A 27,576-nucleotide genomic window follows, 5' to 3' on the forward strand; every position below is an offset into this window, starting at 1 on the left:
GTCAGTGAGTGGGGTGATTGGATCCGGTGCTCCAACCCGCATCTCCTCTTCCCGGCGCAGGAGAGTGAGCGCACTATTTGGCTAAATTTGTCGGTCCATTCGGGCTACCACGAAGCAAACGTTCTCTGCCTGAAGAGCCGTCAGAACGATAGAGTTGCGACATCCCGTTCTTGTGAAAGACGTGTAGCAGCCTCCTCAGCAGTGAAGCGGACGGAGGCGCAGACGTCTCTGACGAGAGACACAATCACGAACTGTAAGGTCGTTCCAGTTCCCATCGCCTGGGAAGCAAAAGATGGTTAATAGCAGGTGTGATATTTTGACAATGTCTGCGGCGGGCGGCGTCGAGAACCGTCTTTGGAAGTTGGATAATCCAGCCCTGAGTGAGCCAGACGCCTGTCCGCAACCTTCACATTTTACCAAACGTCTGCTCAGACGATTACCGAGTAGTGACGCTGCAGCGCAATATTTTTGTTGCAACCATTGCGAGCGTTCCATCACTAGTTTGCACTAAAAGGCGCTAACACAGCCAACACAGCTACAGGGGTGTGAAGCACCAGCGGAAAGGAACCAGAGTGACGGCCTCGCTTTTGCCAAACTGTCACACACAGTGTTCCAGAACTGAGGCACTGGTCACAGCCTTGTCCAACCTTTCCCCCAGGGTTCTTTCATTTGTTTGGACATGCCAGTGACGACATGTAGAGAAAACAGGTTCAAATTGAGGTGGTGAACTGCTTCAAGCCGCTCTTGTCAATAGATACGGCGCAGCGAGGAACGGCATCGAACAAATGCATTACCACAATCAAAAACGCATAGTAGCCTGTTCACGAGGTGATACATACGTCACCAAGAGAATCGCTGCTGTCCAGAGAGTAAAGGAAGCAAATCAAGGTAGATACCCGCTTGATAAACAAACGACTTCACAGTTATAACTCTTGTTGACTTAGCTTCGTCACAAACGCAAATGATCGCAGGTAACTCCCGCTCTTCTGAGACGTAATACCGAAGCCTTCGCTCCCGACGAACGCTTCATGCGGAGGACCGGCTTCAATTTCAACCTCTCCGCCTTCATCAGTCTAAGGTTCAAAGACTTGAGGGTTGCCCATCATTCTGCAGCAGCAATGTAGTCGTCCCTACCAGTGCACCGGCGTGAATCGCCGCCCGGCAAACGGAAGATATCGGGCTATAAAATCCTGTGCACAGGTAGTTACCAAAACAGAGGTGATGACTAAAAAGACTGTCTTACCAGCGCCATATACTGCTCTATTCGACACAGCAGAACAGTGTGGAGGGCAGATGACAAGCTCCCTTTCTCCAATTCCCAATTTAAGAACGAATGAGCCATTATCAGCGCACGTTAGTGCCCTGTAGTGGGGAGCTGACATGACAGAAAAAGAAAGAACTTGTGGAGTATTCGTTGCGATGCTCAACACGCCTAAAGCCAGATTAATGCCTTTATGTCGCCCCATATCCGCATGTCGGTTGTTCAAGTCCTACCGTAGTGGCCGCGGGAAGCAGCGTATGAAGGCATTCCATCGTGCAATGTAACCACGGCTTCACCACCGTGTCTCTGGATTGCTCCCATGTGTAGCGCTGCTTTGCATATCGAACTATCGGCTGAATAGATTTTGCAGCCGTGTAGGGGACCCGTCGAATGTGCGCAATCAGCAGGACAAGAAACGAGAATTTGGTGGCCGGTTACCCCACTGAATTCGGGTCTTAGCAGCGTGTCTTCGCACCGCAGTTGAAGCGGAGCATTAGTCGGTGGACGCCCGTCTCCCGTCAAGAAAGGCTCTTGTGGGGAACACGGAGAAATGCATACTCGGCCATCTTCAGTCCGACGCAGCCCTCTTGGTACTCTTCCTGGCTCAGGGGCAGGCCCCACTTCTTTCCGTAGCTGCGCAATCTGTGCTGGAGACAGAACGTAGTCGAACAAGTGAACGGAGGTGATTTCACCCATGAAGTAGTCAGATTCAGTGGCACTGGCCCGTCCAATCATGATCTTGGGCTGAACCATGCACGCGTGCTTTCATGTTCCCAAAAGAGGCCGAAAGGTTCAGATTCTTACCTTCAAGTTAAAGGTGTAGTCCGTTTTCTGGTATGTGCGCTTCCTACCGTTCACAAAAATACCAACGGCTCTCTCAGGGGCGAAATAGGTCACCGCGACGTCGAATGGTTCTGCAGTCGAATGGATCTCAGTTATGGGTGACCATAGACTGTGGCTGGATCAACACTAACCTCCAAGTGCTGGCTTGAAGCCAGATCGAATAAGGCGAGGATGGCAAGCTTGTTCAAACACCAGCTCGTCGTTATTATCAATTGCCAATATGAAGCCCTCGCAGTCGCCGTCTGAGACAATCGCACGCCATTGGCCCTTTTTCCCTGTAACACCAGTTTGTCAAAACGCCGTATGGGTGCAGCAAAAGTATTGCATCTTTACCGGTCACGGTAACTTTCGCCGTAAGCGTGAAATCGCGGAACCCGGGTACGAGGTTGGCACCAGGCAGATAGGATGCATCAACAAACGATCCAGGGCGGCCCTCAAAACCTTGAAAGAATTTGAGTGTCCACTTCTCCCTTTCTTGGCTACAAAAGATCTTTTACCCGAGAATCCTTGCGGTGGATACCAGTGAAATTTATCCTCAAGGAGTTGGGACTGGGATGAACTTTCGACTTCAGAGAATCGAGGCTGCGGAACGACTGGGCGAAACTTCAGGGAGCAACAGCAGCATAGGGTTTAACCTGGCACACCTGGAATCGAGGTTGCTTCCGATCTTTTTTTTTGAGTCTGTTGGCCTGCGCGCGCTCGAAGCTCTAATGCCACCTTTGATGTTACAACTAAACAGAGTCAAAATAAACACGTTGTGCCGTTCGGTTTGTGTTTTATATGTGCCTACACGACCGGGGGTGTGGCCCGCTTGGATCGCTGTGGACATTGTACTGGTCCGTGCTTTCGTACGATTTCTGCGGATGCCCAATCTGCACGACTATGTCGCCTCCGGAGGCTTCGAGGGCTCCGGCATGGATTGCGGCCTTGCAAATCTGAACAGCAGCAGCCTCATATAGTAACGTGTTACTTGAATGTACTCTCAGCTTACAGGAGAGTCATCTGTGTAGACAAAAGTCCCTTTGACAGCCCCCGGAGCCTCTCTAAACGCAGATATGAAATTCCTTCTGGATCTCCGTTTCCTCTGTAGGCAGGCCTTACGAGCAACCGTCGGGACACGAGGCAATAAAGATTGTTCCTGGACCACCTGCCATATCTCTCCTGGTGACTGGTCTATCACTGCAGGTGAGCGCGACACTCTTTATCGGAAGAACTCCAAGGTCAGGTTTCTCCTCGATCGTGAACAATCCAATTCCAGACGGATCACCCTTGCCTTCGCATCCAACGACGATGTCCTCCTCATGGACACAGTAGATGTCGTCACTGACAAGGTGAGGGCATAGTCGAAGCTCAGACTCGTCTCCTGCTCCATATTGGCTATATTTTACTGGAGACCCAGTCGGTACTGAATATCTCCCACCTTTGCAAGCGACGTTCACAGTCGCGATCTTCTCCTGCTGCTGTCCACAATAATTCACCCCCATGATATCAGAGCATCCGTTCCCAGAGTAGCCACCATGCTGAAGAATCTGCATGCAGTAGTGTTTCACTGATAGAATTCAAAGGGTCATACCTTCACACCACTGTATCCCATCTGTCTGCAGGCGACCTGCTCGGACTCTTTTGTCCAGCCTTCTCCGCAAACACTTCCGAAGCCTGCACCCACCAATAATGAAAATTAATCACAGGCTCTCGTCCTGGTTTCAGCTAACCGTCAGCGTAAAACTCGAGTCTTCCAATGCCTGTCAACGACGGCGCTCCTGTCGTGTCAACAATCCTCAACGTGCCGACGGGAGGCTCAGCACCAGCCGGTGTGTTCGTGCACTTGAGAGCGATATCATTGGTATGGTCCTCGCACTGCGCTGTGGGCTGTTCGAAAGTGCATTCATCGATGGAGGCCTCTGGACCGCTGCACTGAAAACAAGGGTCATCGACATCTGCTTAACACACTGCAGTGCAATTCTTCTCTTCTCAAACTCACCATCAAGCCTGAATGTCGTACAGCAGCAAATGGAAAGCATTTTGTACGTTTGCTTGGTCTCAGTCTTACCTGCCAAGGCAACTGGATAGCCCTTGTCCGCGCACATATCAACACCTTCGACCGACGAACAGCCGTCCTCGAGATATACACCATGTTTATACCCTGTAATGTTGGAAGCTCGTACGCCCTAGGCTCATGGGCCGATGCCCTGTTCATGCAGTTACCCATTAGTTGACAGGCCTTGATTGCAGCCTCTACAGAAAATCTTGCAAAGTCCCCTTTAGTGCTGAAAAGCAACAAAATATCCCCTCGTCCAGGGCAAAGGGTGTGAGACGAATTTACCAGACAGTGCCCCACGACCCATTTCTTCGAACTTCCAGTCTCCCGGTAGACGACAGCTTCCCATATTCTGAAATGATCCAGATCAATCCGTGATTTGTTGGCGTTTATGGTGACCAAAAACGCTGTTACCATTGACGAGTCGCACGTCCTTTTCGATTGCGTCGATGGAATCTGCATATAATGACAACAGAGGTTGAGTGAAGATATGAGAGAATGACGATGTTCACGTACCACTTTGGTACACACAATAAGAGAACTCGGCTTTTTCGGGAGAGCGATGGAAGTCTCCAGCGTCGATTCCTGAAGGTTCACATGCTTACGTTACAGGGTTCAACTCGAAGGGAGAACAGTGTCACACTGACCTGCGTAGGACAAGCCACTGTAGCTTGGCAGACTATCCACAATAGCTACGACCACCTCGCCGCCAGAGGGGGACAGAACTCCGTCATTCACGGCTGCGGCGCAGATTGAACTAATGCTTGGATGGATGGTGGATCCCAGCACACGGGCGAACTCCGACGCTTGGCAGTTCTGGGGGCAGCGCACTTTCACGACCTCCATCCCTAACGGAGTTCTGTTTTCGCCAGTGAGGCTCCAGTTGTTGAGATTCATCACCCTTCGGCTTACGTATTGAAAATGTCTGCAGCTCTCGTATAGCAATCGACGTCTTGCGAAGGCATGTCTACGTCCGAGGGCTTCAGTGGTACAAGGACGAACTGCTCATAGGGCTTCCCAATCCATCGCTTGACTTTGAAGGCGAACATGCTTCCGTCCTCAGTGCGGACATTCAAGTAGTCGCAGTACCAGGGATCGTCCTCCGCCGTATTCGCTAACACTATTGCTTGAAGGTCACCAACTAAAGTGTAGGAGAAGCCAAACGCAGAATTAAACAGCCAAGTTTGGTAACACTCGTATGTGGTTACCATCAGCTGCGCGGACACGAACACGCTTGTTGCTTCCCACTTCCGGTGCTTGAAGAATGGTTTGTGGATTTGTGCTTCGTGAAATGCCGACAAATTTCACTTCGATGCTTCCGATAGTACCAGCTGACACGTTCGGCAGATCTACACTATGCGAAGGCAGCACAAAACATGTACGAATATCTTACCATGAGGGTCAGCTCCAGTCTGGACGGAGATCCCGTACTTTTTGTTGCCAGCAAGCAAGTACGACTGCAGTGGCAAGTGACACTGACTGCCAATGACTCCGCTTTCAATATGCTCTTACTGCCTCCGGGGACTGGAAATCGAGTTGACCATTGCAGCCAAACACCCAGTATCGAAAGTCCTTCCAGATTGTGATGCGCTCACACCTCCAGGGCTTCGTGCTGCCCAGAGTCAGGTGAACAAACTCTGGGTCGCCCACATCCACTCTTTCTGAGTGGATTCTGCAGAAAACTCGATGGAGTTACTTGTGCAGCTTACTGTGGAGTAGGCACCGACCCTCACCTTTTTTGTGTTCCCGTTGCTAGGGACGATATCTTGATCGGCTTCGTATGTCGCCCGTTACTACCAGCGATGACGAGGCTGACATCACTTCTGTTCCAGGTAGTTCATTTCCGTTTCACGGAGTGCAAAATGTAAACAGGAGTGACATACCGAAGGTTAACACCGGGACCGACAACGGAGACAACTTCGACAGTATAACGTGCTGTCGCGAATTCTGGAGGAACACACACGCCATACTCCAGTTTTCCTTGTTCAGGTACAGCCCTGCACCACTCTCGTGCTAAAGAACGAGTTGCCGCGAGAAGCGGAAGCCAGCACAGAAGAAACACAGAGTACTGCCACTTCTGTGAATTTGACATTGGTGAGGAAGACGCCATTTCTGCGTATGGGGCGGATCTACACGTCTCCACGATTTTTGGCTCTTCGTGACCTCTCACCAAGCTGGCTATGATTTTTGCTTGACATGCGGATGGTTCCGCTGCGTCAGCCTGGTGCACGAATGCTCACGGGGATGCCGGTAGTGTAGCTACAGTAGAGCGTTGGATAATTTTGGGAGGACTCGTGGACGATTCTTCTTAATATTCAGATGCTGACTGTGTATTAACAAATATAGCCTACCTTTCGACTGCAAAGAACGTTCGCTCGTTTTTCAACAGGGGCTGCAGACACACCACGATCATATTTCTTCAGTGTTGCCTTTGCTTGAACGTCGGCGTTTTACGTGTGCCACTTGGTGACGGGCTCTCCCATTTTCAGTAACGCGGGAGTTGAAGCTCACTGGGGGCATATACAACCTAACAGCTGAGAGGCTGCACCGACTGTCTACATATTTTCCTTCATTCTGCTTACCCCGACGTATGACATGAACACTGAGAAGCCGTAGTCGTCCGACGCTGCGTGTGAGCTCGAAAAGTCTCCACCGTTTCGGTGATATGTCTAATTGATCGACTGCGCGCTGGGCATGCGACCCGCAAAGTTCCGATGCTACTACAACTAGCGACATGCAGATGATGTTAACCAATAACAGGACTACAGTACAAAAAATTTAAATGCAGTGTCGAACATTGCCGCGCGGTGAACTATATGGTATCCGTCCCATATAGGGGAACGGTTTCCCACGAGGACTCTTTGATTTCGTGTGCGTTTACAGCACCGTGGTGCAGGTGAGAGACCAAGGAGGCCTCCCCAACTGGTACAGGACGTTCCTAAAACAGATAGGACACTTTGTCGATTGTCGTTACGACTCTTCAGTAGAAGGGACGCACGGTTTTTTTCAAGTTTAACCTCCAGCAAGTTATGGACACGCACGCGTGACGGCACCCACTAGTGCAAACCCACTAGACACAAGTCAAACGCAGTGTCCTCCAGCAAAGTCAGTTTATTCGTCTTCAGCTGTGTCGAGACGTGCAGATCTGTTCAACACCAGGACATTAAGTTGGTCTGCTCGCTCCAGGATTTCACGACGCTTCCGGGAGGAAATGTTGTGCGCAATCTCCGCTGCAAACTTAGTGTTGTGCATCAAGAGCAATTCGATATCCTTGGGAGACGAGACGAGAAACTTAAAGAATCCATTGGGCAACATGTGACGTGTCTTCTTGTTCGAACCGTAGCCGATGTTGGGCATAGTGTTGGTGCCCTTGAACTTGCGGCGCACACGGCAGTCAATGCCCTTAGGCTTCCTCCATGATGACTGCAGGGATTCATCACAGAAAACAACATTTTCTCGCATGTCCGTCTCGCAATAATTGATACGGGGTAGCAGCTAAGGCACCACTCCGCATTCGAACTCACCTTCACGCGCTTATAGCGGTCAGACTGGAAGCGGGGGAAACTCTTCACGCGCTTCTTGACGATGGATCTCTTCACTGTCGAGACAGGCGCCATCTGGAAATAACATTCACATACGAATAGAGTTGAACAGAAATGGTTTCTCCATTTATTATAGACGGCGAGAACTAATTACCGTTTATCGCCTCCCAGAAGCACCACGCTCTCGTCCGTCCTGTTTTCAAGGGACGTTTGTGCCGCTTCTCCACCACGCTCCAAAGAAAAGCAGCCTACTACATCTGTTATACGTTAATATGGTGGGTCCCTCTCCGAGACAAAACCAACGGCTTTCATGCGATCGCTGTCCCGCCGGCGCGCCAGAGAATGAACGACGACCGGTCCCACCCGCAGAGCAGGGCATCGGACGCCTGTTGCAGTTTCACATCAGCTATCGACCGCAAAGCACCCCCGACAAACGCAGCTTCTTAAAACAAACAAGTTTCTCGATAACATCGAAGAAAGCGTCACCCTGAACATTCGAACAACAGCCCCCACAAAATTAAAACGACTCATGCTGGGGAGTGCCTTACTGTGAATAAGGAGGTTGCTGAAGGTGTGGGCGCCTGAACCAGAGAATGCCAAGAATCGGCAGAAAAGTGGTGATAAAAATAGGCTCAACCACACTTTACATGCTCAACTGGAACCCTGTCCGCATCACCTACACAAACCCGCAAAAACATCGGAAGGCGAGAGCGTGGATACCTCCGATGTAGGGCCGTGGTCCCGCATGCGCGCATCCTGTGTTGGAACCGGCTTCTCTACGTTGCAACTATTCTCCATGCCTCGATAAGCGAATTTGCATGCACCCCAGCACTTTTGTGTGGGGTTACGTAGCAAAGAGATAGACAAGGGAACGAGCTTTTTCAGCACGCTCGAATTTGTATCAGACTGAAGACTTCTCAAACTCATTCAATTCTTTTCCCCGTTACCGACGGGTTGTTTTCAATTCTTCCTCGTCAGTGCTTCCCTCCCTACTCCCGGCTACATCTGGACAGCGGTCGCGCGCAAGAGCTTGCTGTTGTTGAGGTTGGCCCGCCAAGCTGGAAGTTTCGCCGTCATGCAAAGTTGTCCAGTCTTGCCGTTGTCTAAAACTTACTCTTTCAGTCACTGCGACCTCAGCAGTGCAGCGTACCACTCGTTTCGTTGTGGTCAATGTGCGGTGTTACTGACAGGGTTCTTACTAAGCATCAATTCTGGACTCATTAGAGCGTGATTCACAGTATGCCCATCATCTTCTTTCACTCTTGATACCATTTGCCAGTCATGCCCGACACGCGTCGATCGACACCGGGTGTAAAGGGATGATTGAAGCTTCTCGCTGCGAGGTTGTGTGCTGCTCAAAGGCGCTTGTTTTCTTCCTCGAATCCTAAATGTCACTGCCAGGGCACGAGGGGCGACCTTCCGCCTCTATCCCGTTGCATAGTAACCGTCTTGTTTGTGCAGCTGAGGGCCCTCGGCACACCAACAGCGGTGGATACGCGGGTGCCTTCTTGAGTTCTTCATACGTTGACGATGTGTTCTCGATTGACAAATTCTGTGAGAGAACTTCTTTGAAGTTCCTGTCGGTCTCTCCAGAACGAGTCGTCTTTGAGCTGAAGGGTGTAGATGCCGCGATTCCTAATGCATTGCGGCGAATCCTCATAAGCGAGGTCCCTACCGTAGCCATCGAGACAGTGCAGGTACGCCGCTTTCTGTAACTCATCATAAAGACTGTCGTATGGAATGCACCAGGATTTTGCTTGACAATGACTGTAGCAACAGACACATGAGCGGTGGTTAAAAAAGCAAGGGTGGTTGTCCTTTTGTCTTCTCATGTCTGTTCAGATATGGCAGAATACTGGAGTCGTCCAGGACGAAGTACTTGCACACAGACTTGGTTTAATTCCCTTCATCGTGGATCCGACGGCGCTTAATTACCGGCAACCCAACCAAGAAGTCACAGATGAGAATGCTCTTCGCGTCTCACTCCACGTCAAGTGCACGGAACAAAGTCTGGGCCCTCATCAGACGAGTCTGCCGGGTAAATTCTGTTTTCGTTTCTGAAGTGGATAAGTTTGGTCCCTACGTTCCGAATGACACTGCGTGACTTACTGCCGACGCCTAGTATTGTGTGCTGGACAGAGACTCAAAGTGACCGTATCCGCTTTATCGTGTTGGCGTCTAGGATCCGTACCCATTTGTGGAGGTTTAAAACGGACAGCATTGAGACTTCCCCTCTGCTATGGTATTGAGTGCCGCACGCGTTCGAACTGTGTATCCATCGTCAAGCGATGCAACTCTGTAGTGGAGGATGGATCGTAGAGTCTCTCTATGGCGCACAGAAGCACGCAGACTGATGCTTCCAGCCCTCATATCTAATTCATTTTGAACTTTCAGGTGCTCTTCCTTTTGTGTGCTCCAGTGTACGCCAAGCACATAAAATGGGAACCGATGTCCCCGAGCCAGAAAGAAGCGTTTGCGGCGAATCCACCCCGCGCCGTCCACCCTGATATTCTCATCACAAAGCTCCGGCCAGGACAGGTACGCAGTTTAGTAGACAGAGGGCTGAAAGGTTGCGGACGGTTTCGTGTAACTGTTTCCACTTCGTGCTTTTCGCTTACACAAGAAAGCTAACCCATCGTAGGGAGTGAACGAGAACCTAACGTGTAGGACGAAGGGAAACCAGGGGAGAATGAGGGAGACCAGGGAACGGCGAGCCGATAGACAGAGACTGTTGAAGGAATGGAAGGACTCAGAAGTCACGATATGAAAGGAACCTGCGTGACATGGGTGAGTGGCCACACGGAAAAGAGCACTCCATGGAAAAGAACGATCGGACTGGTACTAGTCTATCCCTCAAGACTTGAAATCGTGTTTCTAATTTCTGTGGTATGCAGGAAATAGAACTGAAGGCGTACCTGGAAAAGGGCGTGGGGAAGACTCACGCGAAGTGGTCGCCCGTGTGCACTGCTGTGTACCGCCTTGAACCCGAAATTGGTACGCCAAGACGCTTTTATGCTCGTAGTTTCCATTTTCGTGTGTCTCGAAAGATTCGCCAGCCTCACGTAGCGGTTGCTTTTTCCAGAAGGCATTGTGGTAGTTCGGATCTCTGCTTATGTGTCTCCTCAGTTTTCAAAGAATCAATTCAGGGAGAGGACGCATCAGATCTGTGCAGTCTTTGTCCGATGGGCGTCTTTGACATCGAAGACACAAGTAAGGCACTCACCTCGTCGCTCACTGCCTTTGCCCATTGTTGCAGCACGAATTCCCTCCATGCTGTGAAGACAGCTCTCCCGAGATACATGCTTGCTTTTGTCTCGAAACGTACGAGTCTGCATGACGGTTTCCCATCGTACGGCCGCAGGAGGAAGCCCATGAATTCAGACTGTATATTCTAGTTGGCTTCTTGACGCACATACATTGATATCTTTGAAACAACTAGGAGACAGAAAGCAACAGATGACTTTTTAGGCACGCACACTTTCATCCCGGCTTTTACCTTTTCATTGTATTTGCTGGCGCTGTTTTCTACAGCTGGCGAAGCGTACGCGCGGTACCCCCGCAACTGTACCACGTGCCGAGCTTGCATCGAACGCTTCCCGAAAGAAATCGAGCTTCGAAAAATAAAAGACCACTTCATATGTAAGTTCCAGATTGGTGACTCCGACTTCGCATCAGACCCTCGTGTTGGTTTCCGCGGGCAGGTCAGGTTTACACGTTTGCTGTTACTCCCTCGGGTGTGTTTTGTTCTGCTGCTTCAGTTTCCATCGAATCCACTGGGTCCGTCCCCGCTCCGCTCCTTTTCAAGGTGAGCATTATCTAGAGGGCCTTTCCAGTTTTTAGATGCAGGGATCAGCACAGAGCGAGGAAGTGGTTTTCTTTCGGAAAGCGGTACTCTTTACACAAAGATACGCATCAAGCAACATCACACTTCGCCTATACATGTTCCTTTGCGGTCTACCTTCGACACTACTGCGTTTTCGTTGCGAGAGAAGAATTGCATGTCTCGTTTCCTCGTAGCACCGGCACTCGTCTTCTGTCTGTCGTCTGCTGTTTCGCTGCAGATGGCCATTGAAATACTGAAGGAGAAAGCTCTCACGTTCCGCCAAATCATTGACCTTAAACTCGTTTCCGGTAACTGAACTTGACTTCTTTCGAATTGAAAAGCTTAAATTGTGTGATGTTTTGTTGAGGGAAAACACACTTCACCGTCTTGGTATTTGACTTCATTCAGGTCTCTGTGGCACTCTCTTGCCATTCTGAGAGAAGGCATGCGGCGCGGACTTATCCTTGCTGCCCGGCCGTTACCGCTTGCAATTCTATAATACAAACTCGTTGAGTATCCGCGCACGTATCCGTCCACGGTTACTTTGTTCGTGTGTCTGCGCAACTTCCAAGACACAAAGCTCGGTATCCAGTCGGTTGTTGAATTTTGCACGCGAACTGACAAGCGTCAATGCGGCACCACAGCCGTTAACGCACGCACAACATTTCCCCAGTCAAGGAACTGATTCTCGGCGTCAGCCTTCCGACAATAGTCCCACGTTCACTCGCACTCTCCACGTGTAATTCGTTCCCTTCATTGACTCCACGAGCGCTGATGACGACAAAAGCGAGCTTTCCCAGGCACTGCTATGCGAAGCCAGAACACTGGTTCTGGAAGGAACCAACCACTTCGGCATTAGCTCCCTCGTTTCCCCCGATGCGGTACAACGCCGGTGTCGCGCCTGTTTGACAGTAGATAGCCACACGAGCGAGACGGCATAAACTGACAGACAGACGTGTTCCCACACCGTGGCAGGAGAAACGCTTTCACACATGCATTCACATACAATGATAGCACGCCAGACAAGTAAAACACATTCACTGGTCTCTCCGTCTCTGTACTGTCTGCTGGTGGATATTCCCACTGCATGGGCTTGAGTAACATCACACTGTTTCACGAACGCTTGTCGCACCACTCACCGCGAAGCCTATCCTCGTCTCCGGTCTCGGAGAGTTCGACGGCCTCGTTTACATCGGTGGTTGAGACAGGGGAGAAATGCGGTGTCCTCCCATGCCCAGGGTATTTCTCAAAACGTGCCGCCACGTTTCGCCATGCCTGAGCGACCGCGACTGGTTCAGCGGTGTAGAGAAACGTTGCCGTTAAGACGAGAGCCGCTCCAACGGAGAAGAGGGTTGAGGGGACGAAGTCGCCGATGACCCACCAGGAAACGAAGCAGGACAGAACAATCGAGAGAGCGTTACCAAAACACTTGAGAATATTGTCTGCGTACTTGAGGACAGCAGCCACAATGAGGCCGCCAAGTGCCTGTAGAAGCACGGCACTCCACACTATTACGTTGTATCCTTGAAAGAATCCGTACTGTTGAATTTTGTCCCCGTCGTTCCAGTAGGCCCCCAGCACAGCTAAGACTGTTCCATACAGAGCCAGCTGGATGTTTCGTACCCAGATGCTCACAGGAGTCTCCTTGAGGATTTTTTCCAAGTAAACGCCGGCGAAACCGCTAGTCAAGCAGGCCGAAAAAACCGCAATCAGGCCTATTACTGGATTCCCTTGATTCAAATTTCCATGGGAGGTGGTGGAATCTCCTGAAGGGAGCGAAATAATTGCAACGCCGCCCGTTAGGATCAGAAGTGCCACCCACTTCACCAAGGGCAGGCGCTTGTGGAGAATGAGAACCGACAGCACGGCTGTTGTGAGGATTTTAAACTGGTATGTCACCTGGTAGACAGCTCCGGACAAGTTGGAGAGTGCCACAAAAATCAAATTGTTTTGCAGCGTGTACAGAACCGCCGGCACTCCCACTTGCAGCATGGCAATCGGCGAATGACAAATTGCCGCATTCAGAACTCTTCCCGTGGATAAAATACTCCAGCGGTTTTCCCCGCAAACAATAAGGACTCCTGCAACCAGTTTTACCAATTCAGCCATAGTTACCGCGGTCGTGTTCAAGTACTGACGACTGGCACCATCGTCAGATTTGGTAGGAAGACGAGAGACGCGTAGCACGAGGACGGCTGCGACCGTCTGAACAACCAAGAGAAAAAACGCGACCCACTTCATAGGGAGTCTCCCCACGAATTTTGGAGGAGTCGCTTCGTCCGCGCCACGACCAGTCATTTTGTTCCGTTGCCTTCATCACAAGCTTTGCTGCTTTTGCAGAGACGTGAATGCGGGGAAGAGAGTGCGTAACCTCGCTCAGAAATAGGATCACATGAAAGAAACCTATGCAGATATCTATCTATATATGTATATATCAAGCAACTGACCTTTAATGTACAACAAAACACCGTCAGGCAGTGTATACGCGCATCACCTTTGGAACACATATATACGCGCAAGCCGTAGTAGGCGAGGGAATGGGCACGGCCAGAGCGATAGACCATCAATTCGTATATGCACGCCCTACTAAGTTAACATGCAGCTACCAGAGCATCGGGGAAGCTTATCCACAAACATCGACAAGCCAAAATGGACATTCGTTTCCTTCATCAGCACACCATCGTGCCCTGGAGAGTAGCCCATTTTTTTGCCACACGCAGGGAGGGAGGTTACAAGAGTACGGCTCAAGACAGCGCCCTATTCAACTTCTGACTATGCAGAAAAAGAGGCGGAAATTTGGTCCCTGGAAGACAACACCAAAATGTGAAGAACATCCTTGTCAATTTGTTATCGAAGCGCCTCTCCAGAGCGCAGAGGATCATAACGCACATGGGTCGAGCTGTTTAAAACCGTTTCCCCTCGGTGCAGAATGCCAGCAAGTGTGCACCGATAAATGAAGCGACCGCCTGTGCCCTTCGCTTAAAACCATCTACCGCTCTTGTGAATTCGCAATCAGAAGACATTTTCAGAAGTGCACAAGAAAATCCTCCGGAATATCGTTGTGATGGGCCCCCAAGCAGAACCAGTCAGCTGTTGGGAGGTGTCGTGACCAGTCGCCGAGCCCCCCTCCGCTGCTCTGTATACTGTTAGCCCGTTCGCTTACGGTAAGTTTTGCTTCTTATTGGCAATCCGAAGACGTATTCGATTCCGTAAGTCTACTAAAGACGGGTGTAAATCACGTATCACCCCCAAAGTGGGACATTGCTTTCGGCCGACAGTCGTTCCCCTGCATGTACACCCCTCCTAGTTACGCATTTCGCTTAGACGTGCACTCTTTTTTCTTCTCTGCCTAGGGGTCCCGACCATACTGAACTTTTACCGATGGGATTTTCCGTGTCTTCTACCGAAGCAGCAGCGAAATGAAAACTTTTGCGTTTTCCGCAGTCGCAGCCGAGAAGATCAGGTGCACATACGCCATTTTAGATATTTCAGTGCCTTGTCGACGGAAAGAATAACCAGTTCACAGTTGACTCGCGGTCTTGATCAACTGCGGTGCCGCGCAAGTGAGAACCTGCTGCGTCGTCTTGTCTACACCTCGCGGGGGCTGCTCGGGATTTGAGACGTCAGCTGCCTGCGGCGCGGTCGAAGAGCGGCGATGGACATGGAAGCTTCATGAAATGTGTAGACCCATCGCTCGCAGAACACTTAGAATGATGTAGAAACTCTTGCCTTTTCAATGGTGACGGGAACTCCCGCGATAACGACGGTGTTTGCAGAACTATGTTGGGAAAACCCGCCATGTGCGTGGAAGATCGTTTTTGGTACGGCGTCGCGTTCACGAGGACCACTCTCTAGCCACTTCTGCCCTCCCCTGGAGAAAAGAGGCACTCGATTCTCTTGTTCCAGTTTCTTTTCTCATGGTTGTCTTCGTTGGTCTGTGAACTAACCTGCTGGTTTAAAACCATGATTTCGTCTTCTCTGTGGCACGAGGAAAGGTCTAGATCCCTCTTCCAGCCAATATTTTGGGACTCGGTTGTGGAGAGGAGTCACACCCCGTGTAGATGACAAGACAACCCTCTGGCGTACCCCTCCAGTGGATACATCGTTGGCGAAAAAGTAGAACGAGTACTGGCATTTTTCTGGCAGATCCACCGAGCGGTCTGCCCTTGTCCTTTTTACAATCGTCGCCTGGGATTCCCAGTTATTTTCTACCCCCTTTCTTGAGAGAAATTGGTCCGTAAAACAACCCCCTCCGCCGGTTCGCCTCAAGTTTAGACAGACTCGCGGTCTCGATCGCTGGGCGGTCCACTTTTCCGGGGCTGATGGAGAGGACTGACCCGACTTCGACCGCGCAAACCGCGGTAGAAGTTGAATCTGAAGTTTCTGTCCGTTTCCGTCCGCTCGCTGTTGAGCGGATTGCGGAGGGTGCCCGTTCAGCTTGCTTTGTTTCAGGTCCCAAGTCCGTCGGAATCGACACCGAGAAGGCAAGACTGTCCCGGTCCGATCCCGCGGCGCAAGGCACTCTAGACCAACAGAAACGCGATGCAGGCTGCTTTCTGCACTCGTCGTCTTCTCTTGCAGAATTTACCTTTAGCGGCAGGTGGGAAACCAAAGGAGTCCTTCCGCTTTCCACCAGTGCCAGGGGCAACGCGCCCCTGCAGTTACGGTCTAAAAGGGGAGAAACTCTGAAACACTTATCTCCCGATGAGTCGTGTCTCACTACGTTATTCACAGCGCCAATTGGCGCAGCATACAGCAAGGCTGATGTGCGCGGGAGAACACTCCGATATTCCACTTTCTCAGAACTCCACCCGTTTTGTACTTGCCAAAGAAGCCTTTTTCAGAAAAGGACGAACACTTTCATTTGCCAGTGGCCTGCTGTCAGTCAGATCCAGGTAGTAACATACTAGTAATAGGGGGGAAAAAGTGTCTGAAGGTTCTTTAGAGCTCTGTTTTCCTAGAATGTGGTAATTCGTTGTCAGCTCGACACACTATTAGGGAGGATTGTACGGGGCCGTCTGCTATTTATGTGACCTAGAGTAATTGTGCCTACAGATACAGGCGATTTTTACTTCTGAAAGAGCTTCTAACAAAAGTTATACTCACATATCGCGAGACAGTGATTAATGCGCTCGTGTTTTACCTCGTAAATCCCTACTTGTTTTGCAGCATCTTCGACGAAGGCACGGCAACGACAAGAGTATACAAAAATATTGTGCAGCCTCTTGTCATTCAAGTGACTGAGGTGAGTTTTCGATGCGATCACATGATTCGTGAGAATACAACTGCGTGCAACAAACAGCCCAGTAAGTGGGGCAGTAAAACCCATTCAAGAACGTCCACAAGTTGATTCTGAGAGTTCCGAAAGTAGTTGATTACCCGTCTGCCGAAAAAGAAGTCTTTCACATCTCCATGAACACACCAGAGCATCTTGTCCAGCAGGGTAGTGGTGGCGAGACAAATACGCCTCTAAGACTGAAATATGTTATTTAGGCGAATCGGATGCAACTTTCCAGTCCTAACACTTCCAATTGAATGTAACGAACCGTTTGAAGGCCGCCGTTCCGTATTTCCATGCATTGTCGATTCTTTCCTGAATGGACTGAATGCAGAAGTCGCATCCTGCCTCCTGAGAAATGTCAATTTCTGTACTGCGTCGCTCCCTCTCAAGAAATTCCCTGAGTTGTGAATAGTAATATGGGGACGTAGTGTCAGCGGATGATTCCAGTATCCAACAAGCTTCGAGACGAGGCGGCCATTTCCACTTTCTTTCCGAGTGATTTTCTCTCCGGTGGACGGACATCCCATACAGACATTTGAGTGGCTTTTGCTTCACTGCGTTCTTCAGGGAATCAGCAGCACGGTGATTGCGTGCGGAGGCAAAGGCAGCGGGAAGACCTTCACGCTTTTCGGAACGCATGACCACCCGGGCGTGATTTTCAACGCTCTTCAAGATCTTTTCAATCACATTGCCTCTTACCGGCATCCCGCCTCACCACGGACAAAGCCCCGAACCAACGCGCCACAGTTTCTCGCGTGGAACCTAGAGCCTCACAAGTGGCTGGACCAGGAGTACGAGTTCTCTGTGCGCTGCTCCTATGTTGAAATCCGCGAGCATGCCATTGTCGATCTGCTTCACTGCGCCGCAGACTTCGTTCCGACAGACATCCTTCCCACTCTTGCACTCCGGAGAACTCCAAAGGGGAAGCCCTTCATCGAGGGCGTCACCGAAAGACCAGGAACAAGCGTTGAAGAGCTCGTTCGAGAGCTTGCCAGGCAAGTCAACGTTTTGTCTTCTTTGTACTGTCCCCGCACATAAAGAGTGCATCCTTTGTCTATGAAGAAGGACTGGAACTCGTTCCTACCCAAAGAAAGGGCTTCCCGCGTGTGTATGCCATCCGCACGAGCCCCACTCTCGCTGAGCTACTCGCACGGGAGTTCCAGCTAGCGGCGATAGAGGATTTCGTGCCCCAGATGGAGTTTGCACCCGTGAAAGCGCTTTTTCGACGTGTTTAGCTCGCGTTTCTACATTCCAGTCCTGCTGTTTACTCGTGAATAGACATCTCATTCCACTGTTTCCAATTTCTTACACGTTTCTGGTGTTTGTCTCGATATCTCTCTTCTCAGAGCAGCCGCTTTGAAGAAAGCGAGGGACAAGCTCTTTCCAGAGCGCCCATCGAGCGGTGTGGTGACAATCACAGTGGAGAAAGCTCGAATCGGGAGGAAGACTCAATTGAGCTCTGAGCGCGCTTCGCCTCCTCGACACGGATCGGACAGGAATGCGTCAGAAAACAGTTTAAGTTCTTTTTCGGACAGTCCGGACCCGCAGGAGTCTCCCATCCAGATTCCTCAAATCACACGCGCTGCCCTCACCTTCGTGGAGACCCAGGGGACAGAGGGTCTTGCTCTTCCCGACCGAGGTACGTCTTCTTCTCCGCGTTCGTTCCTTGCTGAAGAAAAAGCCCTCTATCCGCGAGCAAGTCCGTCTGAGAGGGCCTCTCTATTTCCTCCACGTTCAGGTACCATTCCACATGCCTGAATTTCTTTTGAGGGAGAGGAACGGACACGCGCCCGGACAAAAGTTACTCCTGATGCCCGTCTCCTGATTCTTGGATGTGCGTTGACCCCTACTTTGAGGCTCTCTCAAAGACTTCAAGTTTCATTGCAGACAGATGCCACACGCCAGTTCTCTGCCTGTCTGCTCCACGACAGGTCCGGTGCTGCTTTTGCTTTCCCTCCCCAGTGGACTTCGTCGCTTGTTCGTCGACAGCATGCGGTGTTCACATTGGCGCTATTCCCCAGTGTCCTCCTGAGATTTGTTTGTCTCCGGTTTTCTCGTTTTCGAACCGCCTCTTGTTTGCAGCGTCGCATGGTGGCAGTCTCAAGTGCAGTCTGTTCTCCCCGCAAGGTGAACGTGAGTTTCAGTCAAGGGATTCTCACGTTTTCTCTCCTTGCTGCGTGTGCCTGCAGGCGCCTATGAAAACCAAAGTTTGTTTGTGATGGCCGAGGATCTCCTCAGTTTGACGAACTCGGAAAACGGAAAGGCGGCCTCATCCTCTTGGGCCGGCTCTACGCTCACGCAGATTCTGTACCCTGCTGTCCACGGAGATTCCAATCTTTCTGTGATCATCACCATCGACCCTGCTGACAGTTGCCTGGATGTCTCTCTTCCCACGCTTCGCTTTGGCAGTCGCATTTCTGGCGGACGTCGCACGCTTCGTGTCACTCAGATCTCACGTGGAAGGTGAGAAAACCGCAGGACCCGCAAGATTTGCAGAAACCACAACCACCAAAGGCTGAGTGCTCGAATCGACTAAAACGGAAACAGGGTCGTATTTAAGATACTCAGTATGACTCCAATTTGCGCTTGAAGCCAAGATCTGTCTCCAGGACAACAAATCACTCCATAAAAAACGAAGGTGAACATGTTCACGGATAGTTGTTCAACTGGGGTTCATCTGCATCGTGGGATTTGGGGGCCGCAGAGAAACAGGACCAGCTTCCCGTGTGCCGGCGATCGTGCATGTAGCTTGGGCGATTGTGACTGAGCGCGCAAGAATCAATCCGACGTGCGAATTTCCTGTTTTCCACGAGACCGCTTCCGAGGAGAGACAATTCAAGGAAGCTGCGGCACGTTTCTTCGGTCTGCTTCTCTCATCGTCGTTTTTCCTTTGCTCTTGCACTTGTGGTCTTCCCCCCCTCCCTTACTCTCCCAGTTCCCACCTGCGAGCTCTGCACCTGACGCTCTCACGGCACTTTCGACACATTCAATCGGTGCGGAGAAAAAGGAAGGAGGACGAGGAAGGCCTGCAACTGCTCAGGCAGTTGGACCTCGAACAAACGCGCGCGACAGGCACTGACCAGTCCTGGTGGCTGCCGTCCAGTGCAGAGGCGAGGGACACTCTGAGTCAACTCGAGGAAGACCTCACGGCGGCCCGGCGCCAGGTGAGAGAAAAGGCAGAGGCAACGCTTGTCTCGCGAGAGACCACCGAACGCCTTCCAGGGCGACGCTCAAGCAGCGAGAAGGAAAGGAACGCTGGAGAAGGAAAACGAGGGGAACACTGAAAACAGAAGGAAAGAGGAGAGAAAAAAACGCTGGTCAAGGAAGAAGGGAGAAGAAAAGGATCACGGGCGAAGCGACGGGAGAAACTGCACATTCTCAGTAAATCTTTCTCAGCCTTCCCTGTCCTCACCCACCACGACGATCAGCTGTTTTGCGCCTTGCGTACATGCGCAAAAGCCACCAGTCGCCTGTACGGACTCACAGCCCGCATGGGCAGTGCGTTTGCATGGAGTCACAATACTTTCTATACACTCCTTTGCGGTCTCTTCTGTCTCGTCAGTTTCGAGTGTGCCTGCTGCCCGAAGACTGTGCTGAGTGGCCGCGTCTCCGTTGCGTGTCACACTGTGTGGGCCTGCAGATTCTCGTCGGAGGCGCGGCGGACTGGTCTGTTCTGGAGGGAAGCCGCTTGTCGAACCTGTTGAGCATTTTGTCTGTTTTCCACGATCGGCGTTTCGTGCGAGAGACTCTCGGGGAAGATACCTCGCGTCGGCGCCCGGATTTGACCCTTCCCGACAGCCCCAGCGAGCGTCGCGACCTCACCTGGAACGAGCCGGTTTTCCCCGAGTCTGCTAGGTTGGACGGCCTGAATCTCGTCGCAGATGTTCTGGGGGAGCTGCGAGTCATGAAGGCCTCTCCGAACCCTCACCTCACAGCTCTTTTATCGACTTCGACGACTCTCTCCCTCTCTCCGGCTTCTCCACGACTCGCGCCGCCTTCTTCATACCGCGTGGCTGCGCCCGAGGGGGCTTTCCTCTGTCCAGCCTCCGCTCCCGTCCTCCATTCGTCCTCGAGTCTCCACTCTCCCACTGTTGCAGTCCTCCCTCGCAACTTCCCTTCCCCAGCGCCACCTTCAGGTACCTCTGAGCAGGTCGGTGCCTCGCCTTCGAACCGCACGCGCCTGGTGAACATCACTCAGCGGCAGCGCAGCATGCAAGGCTTGTTTCCACCAACGAGTCCTGCAGTCTCGCCTGCTGGCTTTTCGCCCGCGTGGGCGGGGTCTCTGTACAGGCGTGACTGTGGACCCCTCAAGACAGCACCAAGTCAGGCGTCGCAGGAGCCATTTAGACGGACGCCCGGTGCCTTTTTCCCCAGCTTCGTCCAGTCTGCGTCCGACCCAATCCTTTCTTCCTTTCCTCTCCATTCTGGCGGGCGTGTATGCACACCTCGAGACGCCGGCTGCCCTGACCGAACCTATCCAGGCTTCTGGTGCGGTGCCTCTTGCCAGCCGCAGAACCAGTTCTCTCCACCTGCACCGGAGAATGCGCCCTTCACGATTCGAGCTGTCGTGACCGCTCCTGTTGTCGCTCCTCTCGCAAACCTTTTTGCCCAGGCCGGATCTGACCGAAAAACATCGTGCTCAAACTTTGGCGAGCGGCGGCTGTTTGTCGGCATGCTGACTTTCTCCCGTTCCTCGCAGTCGAACGCGTCCCAGGACGACGTAGACAGAGCCATGGAGGACCTGGAGAGGTCTCTAGCGGAGCTCCGGAACTCGTTTGTAGACAGGAAAGAACTCACCTCTCTGGAGACACAAACTGGCGCAGACCCGTCGCTGAGGGTCGACACCGTTCTCCTTAGCCCAGGGTCTCTGGACTCCAAGTGGTCTCCGCTGCCAGCAGACGCGTCTGGTGCACTGGGAGGTCGAGATCGAGAGGGAGGGCAACAGTTCTGCGTCGTGGCTACACACGCAGCAGCGAGAAGTCGTGACGCGCGGGAAGCTACATTGTCGAGTAGTTCGCAGTCGCATGTCTCGAGCGAAGCCGAAGGAGAGGTCGGCGGCGAGCTGGAACGCAAGGCTTCGACACACGAGACCAACACAACTTCCTCCTTCGAAGGTTTCCTCGAGAGTCTCACACAGCTCCCACAATCCAACGCTTTGACTCTGGAGGAAAAAGAGGCCTCTTGGGAGAGGCAAGCACGCGAAGGACCCGGGGCAGAGGCAGACGGAAACCAAGACCTGTTGGACACTGCGAGTCGGCTTCAGGACGAGATTCTCGACTTGCTCGAGAACCCCAGCGGAGGTCCTTCGCATGCGTGTGGAGAGGTTTTGGAGCGAGGCGAGGCGCGAACGCTGTCGGAGAGTTTGTCGGGCTCCAGAGTCTTTGAATTGACCTCTTCGGCGTCTTTGTCTCCACAAGTTGAGTCGGCGTCGACGTCCGAGCCAACTGCCGTCGCTCATGGCTTCCGCGACGCAGATCCAAGCGAAGAAGAACTCGAAACAAACCGACAGAGCCACCGAGACAGCGCCGTTCCTTCGCCGTCGCGGATTCGGGTCCGCCTATCTGTCGAGGGAGAAGAAGAACATCAACACATGAGCAGCCGAAGAGAGTCTCCGTTGTCTCTGCAGTCGCGACGCGCCTCTCAAGCCACTTTCATCGGGACTCCGTCGCAGCTCCTGTTTTCCCTGGATCGCGAAGAAACTGGCAAGCCAAGAGGGATCGCTCTACGAGGGACAGAGCCTGGACACGCAGGTCTTCCTTACCGGCGCAGAAGACATTCTTCGTCCGTTTCTTCGTCTTCCGTTTCTTCGTCGTCCTCTTCCTCCTCGTCGTCGCCCCGGGAGGTCGGTGGAACCTCCTCGATGGGGCACCTTCCTTGCCACCGACGTCAGCGAGGCGGAGAGAGCTGGGTCGTATCTTCTTCGCAAAAAGATGTGGAGACCGAGAGCGGCTTCTGCTTGCCGGAACCGCGGGCTGAAGACCGGCGTGGAGACACGAAGCAGGGCCTGTACTTCCAGGGGACGCTGCGGCCGTGGACGCACTTGTCGACTCCGGGGATCGTCGTTCCCAGGACCGAAAAGACTCCAGAGGAACGACTGGCCGCGCAGAGGGCGAGGCTCTCTGGGAGGCGGCGTGGAGACGACAGCCGCGGCCAAGGCGACAAGAAGCACCGGACTTCGTCTCGCGAACGACGGAGGGTCCAAAGAAGTTCCAGTGGAAGCTCGGAGAGAAGGGAAGAGCAACGAGAGCGAAGAGACCGAAGCGTGGAAAGGACCCGCCCCACCGAAGTCGACGAAGTGAAGCTTCTCCAGGAGAAACTCGTCGAGCTCCAGCGTCAGCTCCAGCAGAAAGTAGATCGAATCAACTCGCTCTCGAGTAACGCTTGCGAGCGTCGACCGCCTGTTTCCTTCGTCATCCCGGCTTTCGGATCCTCGGAGCTGAAAACCGGAGACAAGGACCTTTACCCCACCGGTTTCCTGTCTCAGCCTTCTGCCTTGCCGCCTGTCACCACCGCTGCTTCTTCCACTCCGCCTCCGACCGCCCCTGCTTCTCCCGCCCCCAACGCCTTTCCGTGCACCGTTCAGAGTAGTCCTACCGGCCTTCAGGTCCCGGCGCAGCCGGCTCCCGCCTCGAGCTTCAGCTTCCCGGCCTCGGCTCTCCAGCGAAATTTCAGTCCTCTCTCGTTTATTCAAAGCGTCTCTGGAGCCGCTCCCGTCGTCGGCCTCGCTTCCCCGCCTGTCCACGTGCTTCAAGGCGCCTCCAGCCAGGTTCTAAGTGCCTCGTCGTGTCTCTCCCCGGTGGTCCTGACGCCGTCGACTTTTGGTCTCGCCGCAGCGCCCAGTGCAGTGGTGGCTTTCAACTCGGCTGCTCCCGCATCGCACCCGCTTGCGGAGAAAATTCCGGAGCCGACGCGGTGCTCCACGTGCGACGGGACTCTGTCGGAACGTTCGTCGTCGTCGCTGTCGAGCGGCGAAGAGGCAGTCCCCGCTTCCAGCGACGAGTTCCAGAAAACAGACACGGCCTGCAGCCACGACTCGTCCTTCTCCTTTCGCGCGGAAAAGAAGTCGAGTGAACAGAGAGAAAACGCCTCTTCCGAACAGGGGCCTAACGCGCCTGCGGCGTCGGAGGGCGGAGACACTGTGGTCCTTAAAGGCGAGGGGAGTTTGAGCGGCTTTGGTGTCTCGGGCGGAGGCGCGACGTTGAGAGTGTCGACAAGTCCAGAGTCCCGGCGTCTGCAGTCACCGAGGTTTCCTTCACCCTTGGAGACGCAGGACGGTGGCGCGGCTTCTGAGGCGGTTCATGCATCAGCTGCTCCGTCCCAGATTCAGAGCGGCATTCACGGCCTCTACGATCAGCAGACCCCTGGAGAGCGAAGAGTCTATGTGAACTCAGACAACGAACGTTGCGGCGGATACACCCGATTCGCGAATTCTGCGCAGGGTGTCTGTGCGCCGTCCTACGGAGGGTCGCCTGCTCCCGTCGGTGTGACTGTCACAACAACTTCAGCAACACCAGGAAACGCGTACTCAGCTTCCAGTTTGTTCCCTCGTTATGCATCTCCAGCCGCCGCGTCTAGGCCTCTGGGTGCTTCTTCACGGGCGCCTGCAGAGGGCATGCAGTCGGAGATGCCTCGTGTTGTCTGCACGATAATTCGCGATTCAAAGGGGCTCCCGCTGGACCTCATTCCCGGCGACGGGCATCCGCTGAGGGAATCCTCTCGAGTGGTGTATCCATTTTCGCCGGACTCCCGTGGAGCCTTGCCTGGAGATGTGACAGGCCAGCCTCTTCCGTCCTCGATTTTCGCCTCGCACAGACGTCCAGAACCTGCGGCGTCGATGCCCCCTCGCCCCGCTTCTCCCCTGCAAGGCTCACTGCACTTTCCTCGGCTCTCCGCGTCGAGTGGAGCGCAGCTGCGGACCCCCGAATCTCCCTCGGCCTCTACGCGTCGTTGCGGCCTGCGCTGTCCATACACCTCAGAGGCGCGGGAGGACTACCGGGACTTCGAGATTCGCCAGGGCTGGCGGCAGAGCCGAAAGCCTGTGGACGCTGACTTCTTTTACGCCGGTTTGGGGGGTCCGATTCGCTTGGAGGCGAGAGAAAGAAGCCCTCAGAAGGACCGAGGAAGGCCGGCGGCGCGCAGTGCGAGCAGAGGCGGCATCTTTGGTGATGGCCTCTTTGGATTCTTCGAACGAAAAGTTCGAGACTTCTGGGAGACGCGCCCTGGGGCCACCAGCGTTCCGCCCAGACGACCCAGCAGAAAAGCAGTGCTCGTCGCGAGACCCGCAGACGATGGAGGCTCGAAAAAGTTCTGGCCAAACTGGTACCACGTCCTCCCGCCTCCAAATCATGTCGAGTTCAAAAGACGGTGAGCACAAGGAAGCAGGAAAGAAAGAACGCTTCAAAGAACCGAAAGGGCGAAAGAGAGGACGGCGGAGGAAAGGAAAAAGTGAAACTGGAAAGAGTGAGAAAGAGGTGAAGAGGAGTGGAAGAAGGCGGAGTGAAGGCTACGTCTGAGAGGGCCCAGAGAAAAGAGAGAGGAAGGAACCTCGACCTCGATCAGGAAGACAGAAAAAAAAGAGGGAGGAAGTCGAGATAAGAAGCGCACAGAAGGTTTTTTCAGAAAATTAACGTAGACCCTTTGCTGGTACCAAGGCACCTCAGCAACTGGCATTTGAATCGATGAGAAAAAATGTGCGTTCGAAGATACACAGAGAGAGAGAGGCGTGAACCTCAAGCCTAAACGGAAGTCAAAAGAATATCTTGTCCACGAAAAAAGGTCGAACCGCTACGTTGGTCCACGTCTGACTTGAGTTGTTGAGTGTCTCTTTTTGCAGGGGAAGCATCGGAGACTCGCGTCGCCGGTCGTACTCTGGTGGCCCACCTTCGCCGCAAACTCGAATTTCCAGGGATCGTTCTTTGTCTGTTCCTCGAGGCTTTCCAAAGTGGAAATGTGGGCAAGACGGTCCCGTTCAGAGCGTAGTTTTACTCGACGAAAGTCCAAATGAAAAGACAGAACCGCCAAGTCGAAAGACACAAGAGCCGAGAAGAACGACAGGTGGAGAGGGAGGCGCCTCGAAAGAAAAGCCGACGCAGCCTTCCCTTTCCGAGGAAGACGGCAAATCAGAAAAGATTTTAGGGAAGAAGAAAACAGCTTCGAAGGAGGTGACCAACGAGAGTGCTGCGACCTGCCCGAAGGGGATGGCAAAGGACTCGAACAAAAGCGGCAGCCGCGAAAGCAAGGCGTCGCCTGCAACTGTCGCCTCGCCCACTCTCCTTGCCTTTGCGCAGTCGACTCCCGTCGTTTTCTCTCCGCAAGTGGTTGCGCAGGGCTTGCCAGGAGCGCCGGGAGCGACTCCGCCGCTGATCTTCGATCCGCTCTGGCCCGGCTCGAGTCTCTCCCCTGCTCCGTGTCTCCTCACTCACTCGGCTCTGCCTGTAGTAGGGCAGCAGGCGATTCCACTTGTGAATGCCCCCTCTCCAGCTTCGACTGGTCCGGGGATGTGCGGCAAGGCAGACGCGACCGCTGCTCCTGAGAGCTGTTCAGTCCCTGAAAGCTGTGCTTCCTTTGCGAGAAGTTTCGGGGACATCTGCAGACAGTTGCTCGGACGGCAAACTGAGGAGCGGAAGCAAGGCGCAGCGGCGACTCCGACGCAGTCTCTCCTCCCAAAGTTCCCCTTCTTCATGGACTTCAAACGCCCGCCTCCGGGAGCCAAGCCGTGTAAGAAGACACATGGACTGTGGAGAAAGACAAGAGTTTTGCAGTTCAGAGGCGACTCCCGGGGGTGCAGTCACGACATGTTGGACCAGTTGCCTGGATCTTCAATGCGTTTGCGAGATCTAAGGGATAAGCAGACCGATAGCGAGGAACGTACAGGAAAGAGGTGAACAGAGGGATGCACGGACCAAGATAAAGGACGGCAGAGGAGGGGCGGCGAGGAGTCTCATTCTTTCTGGCGTTGATGCATGTACTCTTATTTTCCAAAGGTTCAGACAGGCAGAGGTGCATCTCTCTGCTGTAGCACGCGACGCAGTGGCAGAGCACAAATGCATCCAGTTCAGCAGCAAATCGTTGAAAGAGAGGTGGGAAAGGGAAATTCGAAACTAAGTATGTCGGGCCGAAACTAGCTTCAAAGACTGAGGAAACTCGTCAATCCTTTTAGGGTCGAGTCTCTGCCGAGCCTCGCTGTCTCGCAGCTGTGTCCCCGCGAGGGCCTGATGAATTTCGTTTTTGTGTTCTGTTGACTCGCAGACCCCGGCCCCGTGTTCGAGATTGGAGTTCTCAAGTCCAGCAAATGACCGAACGTCGAGGCGAGATGAAGCTGAAGCTGCGACAAGAGAGCGACAAGAACCAGCGTGAAGACGAAGAACAGCTGTTTGTCGAAGCGAGAAAAGTCGAGGAACAGGTCTGCGGGGATTCCGATGAAGCCGGAACGGAAGACAGAACGTGGATCTGGAGCGAAGCGTTCAACGGCTTTCTGACTGTGTGTGCGTGCATGTGTGTGTGTGGTGTGAAGTGGATTTTCTTCCGCGTGGATTCGCTGGTTTTTTTTGTCGCTTCCGACCAACTGGCGAGACCTGTCTAGCTCAACCCCCGAGGGGTGCGAGTAAAAAAAATACGGGGGAAACAGAACCCTTCGGAGTTGCGGAGCGTTCTAAAACCGCGCGTGTATCGGTTGAGGTGTGACGGTCGTTGCCTTGTGTTTTTGCCTACCTTTACAACATTTTTCACTGTGTGTTTGATCGCAGAAAACACAAAACACACTTTCAGTTCCAAGAGAATGAAATGAGC

The 27,576-nt window shown here is 52.9% G+C and overlaps 5 protein-coding genes across 5 annotated transcripts; 2 read left to right on the top strand and 3 right to left on the bottom strand.

Moving 5' to 3' along the window:
• Window positions 1-658: 658 nt before the first annotated feature.
• Window positions 659-6,330, bottom strand: SR1 (scavenger receptor protein SR1 precursor). The gene is made up of 27 exons (XM_018781463.1): window positions 6,026-6,330; window positions 5,876-5,965; window positions 5,655-5,814; window positions 5,536-5,599; window positions 5,351-5,473; window positions 5,055-5,283; window positions 4,808-5,001; window positions 4,659-4,727; window positions 4,557-4,598; window positions 4,428-4,494; window positions 4,310-4,371; window positions 4,155-4,247; window positions 3,817-4,041; window positions 3,678-3,760; window positions 3,525-3,624; window positions 3,206-3,467; window positions 3,096-3,147; window positions 2,895-3,039; window positions 2,749-2,835; window positions 2,602-2,697; window positions 2,438-2,545; window positions 2,236-2,379; window positions 2,066-2,175; window positions 1,495-2,005; window positions 1,244-1,432; window positions 1,135-1,190; window positions 659-1,073 (listed from the first exon to the last, which is right to left on the bottom strand). Exons 1-27 carry the CDS (start codon window positions 6,250-6,252, stop codon window positions 924-926), a joined length of 3,738 nt encoding a protein of 1,245 aa, XP_018636238.1. The 5' UTR covers window positions 6,253-6,330; the 3' UTR covers window positions 659-923.
• A 735-nt stretch (window positions 6,331-7,065) lies between these two features.
• RPL32 (ribosomal protein RPL32) lies at window positions 7,066-8,390 on the bottom strand. The gene is made up of 3 exons (XM_002368767.1): window positions 8,233-8,390; window positions 7,667-7,759; window positions 7,066-7,565 (listed from the first exon to the last, which is right to left on the bottom strand). The coding sequence occupies exons 2-3, from the start codon at window positions 7,757-7,759 to the stop codon at window positions 7,254-7,256; spliced, it is 405 nt and encodes a 134-aa protein (XP_002368808.1). The 5' UTR covers window positions 8,233-8,390; the 3' UTR covers window positions 7,066-7,253.
• A 167-nt stretch (window positions 8,391-8,557) lies between these two features.
• POLR1C (DNA-directed RNA polymerase I RPAC1) lies at window positions 8,558-12,077 on the top strand. Its single transcript, XM_002368766.1, has 8 exons — window positions 8,558-9,381; window positions 9,527-9,722; window positions 10,104-10,222; window positions 10,579-10,678; window positions 10,811-10,894; window positions 11,216-11,323; window positions 11,443-11,489; window positions 11,746-12,077. Exons 1-8 carry the CDS (start codon window positions 9,073-9,075, stop codon window positions 11,821-11,823), a joined length of 1,041 nt encoding a protein of 346 aa, XP_002368807.1. The 5' UTR covers window positions 8,558-9,072; the 3' UTR covers window positions 11,824-12,077.
• A 128-nt stretch (window positions 12,078-12,205) lies between these two features.
• Window positions 12,206-14,999, bottom strand: TGME49_267380 (UDP-galactose transporter subfamily protein). Its single transcript, XM_002368765.2, has one exon. It carries the CDS (start codon window positions 13,803-13,805, stop codon window positions 12,621-12,623), a length of 1,185 nt encoding a protein of 394 aa, XP_002368806.1. The 5' UTR covers window positions 13,806-14,999; the 3' UTR covers window positions 12,206-12,620.
• A 225-nt stretch (window positions 15,000-15,224) lies between these two features.
• On the top strand, window positions 15,225-27,576 carry TGME49_267370 (kinesin motor domain-containing protein). Its single transcript, XM_018781462.1, has 10 exons — window positions 15,225-15,328; window positions 15,960-16,107; window positions 16,677-16,752; window positions 17,356-17,783; window positions 18,135-18,427; window positions 18,978-19,251; window positions 19,724-19,952; window positions 20,429-25,152; window positions 25,622-26,505; window positions 27,037-27,576. The coding sequence occupies exons 1-10, from the start codon at window positions 15,244-15,246 to the stop codon at window positions 27,081-27,083; spliced, it is 7,188 nt and encodes a 2,395-aa protein (XP_018636239.1). The 5' UTR covers window positions 15,225-15,243; the 3' UTR covers window positions 27,084-27,576.

Source organism: Toxoplasma gondii, chromosome IX, assembly GCF_000006565.2.
Source record: "Toxoplasma gondii ME49 chromosome IX, whole genome shotgun sequence".
In the NCBI taxonomy this organism is placed as follows: Eukaryota; Apicomplexa; class Conoidasida; order Eucoccidiorida; family Sarcocystidae; genus Toxoplasma; species Toxoplasma gondii.